The sequence below is a fragment of the Alosa sapidissima genome, chromosome 12 (genome assembly GCF_018492685.1).
Source record: "Alosa sapidissima isolate fAloSap1 chromosome 12, fAloSap1.pri, whole genome shotgun sequence".
NCBI lineage: Eukaryota > Metazoa > Chordata > Actinopteri > Clupeiformes > Clupeidae > Alosa > Alosa sapidissima.
The window spans coordinates 37,062,983-37,072,982 of record NC_055968.1 but is presented as its reverse complement, the minus strand read 5'-3'; the positions used below and the strand labels follow the sequence as shown (position 1 = coordinate 37,072,982).

Genomic DNA, 10,000 nt, shown 5'->3' with positions numbered 1-10,000 from the left:
GCACTGAAGCATAACAAGCTGTATTTTCCCAAAGTCACGTTTTTTCTCCCTCAGAGACGAGTACAAACTGCATCTCCAGACTGGTTAACTACATGTGGACGTGTGAAGAAAGCACACTGTAGACTCTGAAGATGCGGCTGAAAAAAAAATCTCTAGAGAGAGGAGGCTGGATGTGTGTGTGTGTCAGTGGTATTCTCATATATTAGAGAGGAGGCTGGATGTGTGTGTGCCAGTGGTATTCTCATATATGTTAGAGAGAGGAGACTGGATGTGTGTGTGTATGTTGGAGAGAGGCAGCATGATTTGTGGGATTCTCATTTGTGAAACTCACTCAAGGTAGGAGGAGTGATCATCTCTCTGCTCTGCATGACAACTCTCTAAGTTCTGCTGTGATTGGTGGACTGGTTTTTAATCGACCACTTATGTTCTGTTTTGTTGCAGTGTGGTGCAGCTGGAACCCTCTCACACTCCAGAGCCGCGCCACGTCCTGTCACGCCACTCGTTACCCATCACCGACATCCACTGCGGCCTCATGGGAGCTCAGGCACGCGTCGCCACCGCCTCCCTCGACCAGACCGTGAAGGTGAGACCCGCCCCCCCGGCCTCCTCCGAGCACAACACCAGCAGCACCTCTCACAGCACAGCACCACCTCTCACAGCACAACACCAGCAGCACCAGCAGCACCTCTCACAGCACAACACCAGCAGCACCAGCAGCACCTCTCACAGCACAACACCAGCAGCACCAGCAGCACCTCTCACAGCACAGCACCACCTCTCACAGCACAGCACCAGCAGCACCAGCAGCACCTCTCACAGCACAACACCAGCAGCACCAGCAGCACCTCTCACAGCACAACACCAGCAGCACCTCTCACAGCACAACACCAGCAGCACCTCTCACAGCACAACACCAGCAGCACCTCTCACAGCACAACACCAGCAGCACCTCTCACAGCACAGCACCAGCAGCACCAGCAGCACCTCTCACAGCACAACACCTTAAAACGCCCAAAGTCTCAGAGCACACCACCAACTATCCTTAAAACGCCCAAAGTCATCCTGACTCTGAAACTACTCTCAAAGCAGACTACAAACAGGAATTTTCACAGGAATTTCTCTCTCGCTGTTAAACTATCTTAGACAACAGGTTTCACAAAGCAGCATTTCCAAAATTATTAACAGCCACATTTTCATTCATTATTTCTGTCAAAAAAATCTTTCACACAAAATCTCTCTGAAAGTCAAAAGCTTTGTCAAAACATACAGCAGCTTTTACAGATTAACAGTATTATCTGATTCAGTTTACTATCTTTTACAGATTAACATTATTATCCGATTCAGTTTACTTCAGTTTATCTGGTTATCAACAGCATTCACAAAGATGAGCTTTCAAACAGAGAATACCACACCACTCAACTCTCAGTTAGCAGTCATGATCTGCTGTAGTCATCATCATCCTCATCATCATCATAATCATCATCTGCTCTAGTCAGTGTGCCTTTAACACGTCGTCACATCATCATCATCATCATCATCATCAGCCCTAATCAGGGTGCCTTTAACTTCTCACCATCATCACTGGCTTTGTGTGACTCACACACACACACACGCACACACACACAGGCCCAGTGTGTGGAAACATGTTAAGTGGTGAACATGCGTGTGGTCACACAGGCCCAGTGTTTTGCTGTCAGCTCCGGCGTCCTGCTGGCTCAGTTGGGTCTGGTCTCTGCTGCAACTGTGTGGATCATTTGGACTCTGTCTCTCTGCTGCCCCTCGGCTCCGACTAATGGAAACCAGGAAACATCCGTATCGCCGAGTTGCATCTAGTTAAACTCCTAGCATAGCTGTGGGTTATGGCTCTTCCACAGAAAATTCATGCTGGGTGTCTTTTAGAAGTGGAGACGCAGACATCATCAGTGAAATGAACATCGCCGGCGCCTTTGAACACGCTCTCGTCTGCAGGGTCGGCCTGGGACGCGTAAATTGGATTTGGTTGTGATAGAGATTTAGAGTTCTGTATATTTCGGCTGCCTATCTGAGCCTGGAGTCCTCCATCGTTCTCTCACTTTCTTTTCAGAAGTCACTTGTCGCTCTGGAGGAACTGCATGAATCCAGACGTCAATAGAGCACAACTTTGTTCACACAATTCTGAATAGAAATATGAGGACAATTGAGATGTTTGATATGAGGACAGTTGAGATGTTTTAAAAATGTTATATTTTATGTTATGTTCAGTGACATGGTGACTATCCTGAGACAGAATTCTAAATTAGAATCCTACATTTCAGACAGGGAAAATATCTAATGTGTTTTTTTCTGGCAGATATTGTGATTGTGATTTTTGAATGCCAGTATCAAGATTCAGTTCAGTATTCCAAATGTCTCTTGAAGTTGTAGCACTTCTGATTGGTGAGCATGCCTAGTGCATGAGAAGCACATCACTCCTGATTGGTGGGCTTCACTGTCTGTCACACAGGGAGGATTACATTCATATAAAAATCATAAATGTGACTAGATTAACTGTGTATGATTAATTTTATCCTTTGCGATTAGATGATTACATTGGTTTAAATTTTCAATTGTGATTGCGATAATTGTGCAGCTAAACATTAATAAAATGTTGACAAGCCTAGTACTGAACCAAATATATCAGTAGTGTGTGGTCAGATTCTCAAATCAATTTTAATCTCGTCCTGTGGAGTAACTCCTCATCAATACCCAGTGTGCTCCATACAGGCAGTGGTGACCATATGGTTGGTTTCAGGATATTAGGCATAGATTACCCATCACTTTACATTAGATTACCCATCACTTTACATTAAAGCTGCAGTTGGCAAGTCTGACAGATTGAGGGGACTTAGCCAAAATGTTGAATGTTTACAACTCTCATGCCCCTCCCCCACTACCAACGAGCACCCTCTCATCGAGTTTGTGCTCGTCAGTGTGCACCAGACTGCACTAAACTGTGATTGACAGTCAGATCTTACACAGCCCTGCTCTGATTGGACCAGAAGAACCAGCAGCTGTGGATTTTTGCAAAACAAATAACAGGCTCTAGGTGGAGGTAGAAGTGTGGGTTTTTTCTAAAACCGGCTGGTTTATGTTGTTCTGTCGGAGCATAGTGTTGGTTTCAGTGAATATGATCAAAAAGCAGACATCTGCACATTAGGCATAGATTACCCATCACTTAACATTAGATTACCCATCACTTAACATTAGATTACCCTTCACTTTACATTAAGCAGATATCTGCACATTGATGTTAATGTATACAGTACATGGCAGGTTGTATTTGGGCACTTAAAGTTACATTACATTAAAGGTGTCATCTCATGGTTTCTTCATTAATGTTGCAGTGGTCTGTAGTGTTGATGAATGCCCTGTGAGCCGGTTCTGGTGACAAAAACGCTCCTGCGTCTGTTTCATGCTGTTCTAGTAGTTTGGTGGGGAAGGTGGGCGGGGAGGAACGACTGGATTTCGCCTCTAGTCATGAATATTCATGACATGTTAATGACCTCGCCTCTGTTTGGCTAACAGTACTGTGACGCTTCCTCCAGTGCGTCCTCATCCGATTCTGCCTGTGCTATGCTCCATATTCAACTTTACAGTGCTAAAACCTGGCTAAAACTTGAGTCAAAACTGTTGCACAAAATGTCTTCGGAGATACAACTTCATGTGTTTGATCCTAGTATTCGAGTAGGAAGAAGAACCGCTTCCTGATCGTTTGTCGGTGAACGTTGGTTTAATAGAATGGTAACAATTGCCTGTCAGCTTAAAATTTCTCCTAAAAGAGGTAAATGTTTGTGGCAATCGTCATCTTGCATTCAAGTAATAAACAGTTGGAAACGTTTTAAAATAAAGACCTATTTCTTTACACAGTCAAGTCTTTGCCATCTTCCTAGTAGATATTTTACTTCACAACACAGGTTATAAGCACCCTAAATGCAGTTCAGCCACTGACCTAGCCTGCTAATTGTATGCTATCGGAATAGATAGTTATGGTTTGAATTCCATGATACCATCATTGAAAGACCACTTGGTTACAGTGGGTCCCAGTTAAGTTTGGACGGGTTCCTTCATGAATCAGGCACCCCATTTTCTCAGCAGAAATGGCACAAACTGCAGTTGACACAAACAACCACAAGGTGTCACTTGGGAGTTCTGCCACTACTATTTTTGATGCGACTTGACTTAACTGCTTCCATGACGCAGTGAGCCATTACCAAACAAATATGATAATACAATAGCGTGAGTTTATATATCTTATACCCTATTTGTCATTATAGATGTGATAGTGTAACGATAAGCGCATGAGACTTTCAGCTGGGGCACGGGAACTTAAATTGATCACGGTAGTTTAAGATTACACTTAAACTAAGACAAAACATTAAAACTTAGACAAAACATTCTAATATGAAAATGTAGATGCAGTTGTTGTAAAATGGTGCAGCTCCTTTAAGAAAGCCCCGTGTGCAGGGATGGAGAGAGAGAAAGCGAGAGGGGATGTGTGTTAGAACTTAGATGCGTGTGGAAAAAGTAGACGTGCTGTTGAGACTGGAGCGAGTCATATTCAAAATAATGCAAAAAATAAATCCGCAGATAAAACCAATTCCTCATTCATTGCAACCGCAGCATGCCTGCTTGCCGACGTTCAAACGAAAAAGATATCAAAGCACCTTTTGCGTTTGAATGTAGCACTAATTTTTTTTAAAACAGCTGAACAAATGATTTAGCTAATTGATTATAGCCTGCACACCAGCAATTGTTGAACATTTACCTGTACAAGACAGTAGCCCAGCCTAACAAGCATGTTGCATGTTGTAGGGCTACTGTAGAAATTTCACTTAAATTGCAACCGCAACATGCCTGCTTGCCGACGTTCAAACGACAACGAAAACGATATCAAAGCAACAAGAGGGTTGAGTCTGAATGACAGAGTTCAGACTCATATTGCTCCTCATAACCATCTATAAAAAAAAAAGTGTTTTTTCTTTTCTTTTTGAGCACGTCCGAATCTCCAAGAGAGGGCCAGAGACTCTGAGTAGTTCTATATCAGTAACCATAAATAGCTTAGTGCTGTGAACAACAGCAGTCTACCTTAGTTGAATATTCTATTACATTTAATCATAGGCTATTGCAATTTAATACCATTGTTAGCTGTGTTTATATTGTCATCATGCCATATCAGTGTAAAATTAAATAATACTAATAAAAAAATAAAACGTTTGCATTCCCAAAAGTATTAGCAGGGAGTCCCAAGAGTATATTTTATTAAAAATGTGTGAACTCTGAATTCTGTGTCTTTGCATACACAGCTCAAGTTGTGAATATCCTACAAGTAATTTAAAGTTCTCAAACTATGAGAATTTTATGAAGTGCTGAAGTGGTCTGAAATGACCACCATTCTAACTTTCACCTGATGAGAACTTTGTGAACTCTTTGTATGAACATTGTGAATAAAAAATAGAAATAATTATCCAAGAAAGTCCCAGAAATATGACTTGAATAGAAGTTAGTTAGTTATTAACAATTAATTGATAAACGTTTAAAATACTTTGAGCACTGATGCAGTCAGCATAGGCCTCTTACATTGTTTGCAGGTATAGGCCTACATTTCATTCCGTTTTCGATGGCAAATGCAAAACAGCGCCAAAACAACCACCGGTGGACAAAAAGAGTATTACATGTGCACTGTTCGCCATAGAGAATGAATAGGGGAAATTGCGGAGGTTTTAGTTTGACGATGTTGTACTCCCGTGCGGGCCAGATGCTACTGTATATACTACGGACATGTTTTGGGGGGCCACCCAAAATGAGGTGGCGGGCCGTAGTTTGGGGACCACTGTTATAGGCTATACAATTTCCCCTCTTAAAGACAAGCTGGTGTAGCTTATTAGACTAGGCTACTAAAATACACCGACGGTAGCCTTGGCTATGTGTAAAGTAAGCTATCGCATGATTTCATGCACGTAAGTTCATGCATCTGTCAAGTTCGCACAGGGCATCACACTATCTGTCAAGTTCGCACAGGGCCTCGCACCCCCTTGCGACGGCCCTGCAGCTCCTCCTAAGACAGCGAGGAAAAAGTTAAAATAAAAAAATACGCGATAAACCCGGGAAAAGTTGACAGGTTTGTTTCGGTCCCGGTGATTATTTGTGAAATTGTGCAAACGACAGCCCTTTTAAGGCATTTCAATGAAGGTGTCGTATGCAAGCTCCCACATTGACCCAGCAGCCTACAGAAGGCATCAATAAATTGTTGGGACTGGGGAGGGTCATGCGTTTTTTCACTTTGGAGGGTCATAGAAAAATTTCTTGCTGGCGAGGGAGGGTCACATCTTATTTGACTAATGCTCCCAAAACTCCTCCGGTAGCCCCTTAAATAAATAACGAACAGTCCCTAATTGATTAGCCTGTAGGCCTACACCAGCAGTTGTTGAACATTTACCTGTACAGGACATTGACAGTAGCCCAGCCTAACAAGCAGATGTTGCAAAAGACGCAATTAATCAGAAATAAATAATGTAATCTGCATTGCTTTATTTAACAAACTGCAAGCAACAAGAGGGTTGAGTTCGCTGTGAGGCCAAACCCAAGAGCAGAGCCTATCTGTTAAGGCACTCGATAGGCTATATGGTAACGAGCTGTGTGCGCCTGGAAAGACAATAGAAGATGCTTTCTGAATAGCACAGCGAAGACGGCTCTGGTCATCCCATACCCTCCCCCCACTTCCTGTAGCCTACCATTATGACTTGTTGCCGTTTTGGGACATTAAGCTTTTTCACGTTAAGCGCCCCTCCCCCACCCCCTTCTTTCACAAGCAGTGGGGGAGCGCGGGGCACAAAGTAACACTTTTTGGTAGACAAAGGAGGGTTCTCGCGCTTCTGTCGTTTGGCGACAATCCGGTGCAACCAGGCCAGGACAGATATTTTAGAGAGAAGGAGAGACGCCGGTGCAGCTCAGATGTCTTCTTAATTTTCTTTATTCTTTAGTAAAAGGTGCAGAACATTATTAAACTTTGACTAACGTTTTGATGTGTCAATGTTTTTGACGAACATCGAAACGTTAATCAAAGTTTAATACTTCTAATACTTCTAAATCAAAGTTTAATACTGTAAATACCTACTATCTAGTGATAGCAACTTAGCCTAATAGTGCACGGGTGTTGTGTTTTTGATTTTCCCTGTTTAGACTAGAACAATACCAGTCCTTAGTTGAGCATAAGATATTGTTGCCAATATTACTATTTGTGGTTTAACGCTTAGGTTAGAAGATTATAGGTTCAACAAGCTAAATCTCTGGGTAGTGTGGTCATACAGTTTCTTATGAGTGTAGCTACACCAGGCACGTAACTGAAGCATTCCGTTCGCGTTGCGTCTTCTGCAACAATTAGCTTCCAATAGGCCTAATCAATGGAAGTAGCTACACCTGGCGTGTTCGTGGCCTGTAGGCTACGTTCAAAAAAATAGACCATTGCTCTAATGGATTTTACCAGAGCCGACATTCTCTGTTCACTTCACGAACAGAACACTTCAGTTACGTGCCTGGTAGCTTCCTGTAATATAGGCTAGCCTAAGCCTAGCTTTTACCCTTTTCATGCATGCTAACGTGAAGAATATGAACATGCTATTTTGTAACAGATGTTAGGTGGAAAAGTTTGTTTGTACTTACAGCCTGTGAGCTGGTGGTCGATCGTCGTGACGTACAGGTCCAGGTTTTCAGAACATCGATGCAAAACCACTTTCTAACTGTAGGCAGGCACAGTGAGTGTGGTCGAAATGATTGGAACACAGAACTAATGTTGCACTACTTCGGTGGTGGTGTTCCAACGATAAATCCGAACCATTTCTTCCTCAACTCATGTTTCTAAGGCAAGACATGCAACATTGATGTGTTATTGCCACAAATAACACAGGCACAAATTTGCTCCGCCATGTTAACAACTTGCTGTTAGCTCCTACTAGCTGCAGAGAGACAATCTCCTGGCCAAAATCTTCCTGTCTTCCTGTGGGCGGTCACAAGCCAAGGTGGGCGAGGCCATGAATAATTGTTTTCCCTGCGGCGTCACAGGGAAGGGCTTTTTCTGATTCGCTTGTTTTTCTGTTCAACTTGGAGTGAGCTGTAGTATTTCGAAAGGAACAAGTATTAAACGGTTTCTCGGTGAATGAGACCTAGACATCTGCACATTGATGTTAATGTGTACAGTACATGGCAGGTTGTATTTGGGATACAGTACATGGCAGGTTGTATTTGGGATACAGTACATGGCAGGTTGTATTTGGGCACTGTATCTTAGGGCTGATTCACACCAGGTGCGTGGCGTGAGCGTGTCAGTTGCGTGGGGTGTCCGTTTTTATTTCGGCTCCCATGTTAGCAGGTTAGAGCTGCACACTGCCTGCGTGACACGCAAGTCTCAGGCGGGTTAGAGCTGCGCTGAAAACTAGAGATAGGACCGACGCCTATTTTTCACGCCACACTCAAGCGTGTTCAAAGTCTGCTTTATTGTCAATTTCTTCACATGCCAAGACATACAAAGAGATCGAAATTATGTTTCTCACTATCCCACAGTGAAAACAAGACATATTTTACCAATTAAGTCCACAGACAAACATAACATTCAAGTAAACAATAAAAAGTAAATTAGAAGGCACATACAATGAATAAATAAGAGCAGCAAAATTGGGTTGAAATTGTGCAATTGTGCATAGACAGTCAATATAGTAGTGCAAAGTCAGGCCAATAAAAGGCTTGGGTAGTTCTGTTTGACCTAAGTAAGCAAGTGGCATAGTGGTGCAAGTTATGTAAGAGCAGCAGAAGTGTGTTGTGTTTTCAGGACAACAACAACAAGTTGCAAAGTGTGCAAGTGTACAAGTGAAGTAGTGCAAGTGGAGTAGAGCAAGGCAGCCATTGTGGGTCCAAAGTCCAGGATGTTATGTAGCTGAGGGTGGGGGGGAGGGGGGAGAGAGTTCAGCATCCTAACAGCCTGGTGTTGGAAGCGTTTCCATTCAAAACAGAAAGTGAAGATACGTTTTAATAGGCATAGAGGCCGCCCCAGCGCAGCGTCAGACACATTTCTAGTGTGCAAAGACATTGTTTAGGATCTCTCCAAGTTGTATAGGATCGCTCCAAGTTGTTTAGCATCGCTCCAAGTTGTTTAGGATCGCTCCAAGTTGTATAGGATCGCTCCAAGATGCTTGGTAGAGAGAGTAGCACTGAGGATATACTAAGAAAGAGGGATAGAGTTAAAGTTCGGAGGAGAGAGAGAGAGATGGGAAGAGTTAGAAAGAGAGAGGACAGTGACCCCTTCCATTAAGCGGATAATGGACACCGACGCCCAGCAGAAGATGCCAACTGCATTTGCCATCTTTGTCAGTCCGCACATCTGATCCACGGTGTGTGTGTGTCTTCGTCAGTCCGCACATCTTATCCACGGTGTGTGTGTGTCTTTGTCAGTCCGCACATCTTATCCACGGTGTGTGTGTGTGTGTGTGTGTGTGTGTGTGTCTTTGTCAGTCCGCACATCTTATCCACGGTGTGTCTGTGTGTCTGTGTGTGTCTTTGTCAGTCCGCACATCTTATCCACGGTGTGTGTGTGTGTGTGTGTGTGTGTGTCTGTCTTTGTCAGTCCGCACATCTTATCCACGGTGTGTGTGTGTGTGTGTGTGTGTGTGTGTCTTTGTCAGTCCGCACATCTTATCCACGGTGTGTGTGTGTGTCTTGTGGCCGTTTTCTTTACTCCCCAAAGTCTTGTTCAAGGGCAGCTGGTATTTACACTGAACATGCGCTTATCCACACTGTGTGTGTGTGTGTGTGTCAGAGAAAGAGAGAGAATGTTTGTGTGTGTGTGTGTCTCTCCTCAGTGCACACACACACACACACACACACACATTCTCTCTCTTTCTCTCTCTATCAAACACACACACACATACTCTCTCTCTTTCTCTCTATCTAACACACACACACGCACACGCACTCTCTCTTTCTCTATCAAACA

At 43.4% G+C, this 10,000-nt stretch overlaps 1 protein-coding gene across 1 annotated transcript in view; it reads left to right on the top strand.

Moving 5' to 3' along the window:
- wdr18 (WD repeat domain 18) overlaps positions 1-10,000 on the top strand; it is a 112,225-nt gene that overhangs the window by 19,003 nt on the left and 83,222 nt on the right. The window contains 1 exon segment of the mRNA XM_042057619.1: positions 442-583. Within this exon segment, the coding sequence (XP_041913553.1) occupies positions 442-583 (142 nt within the window).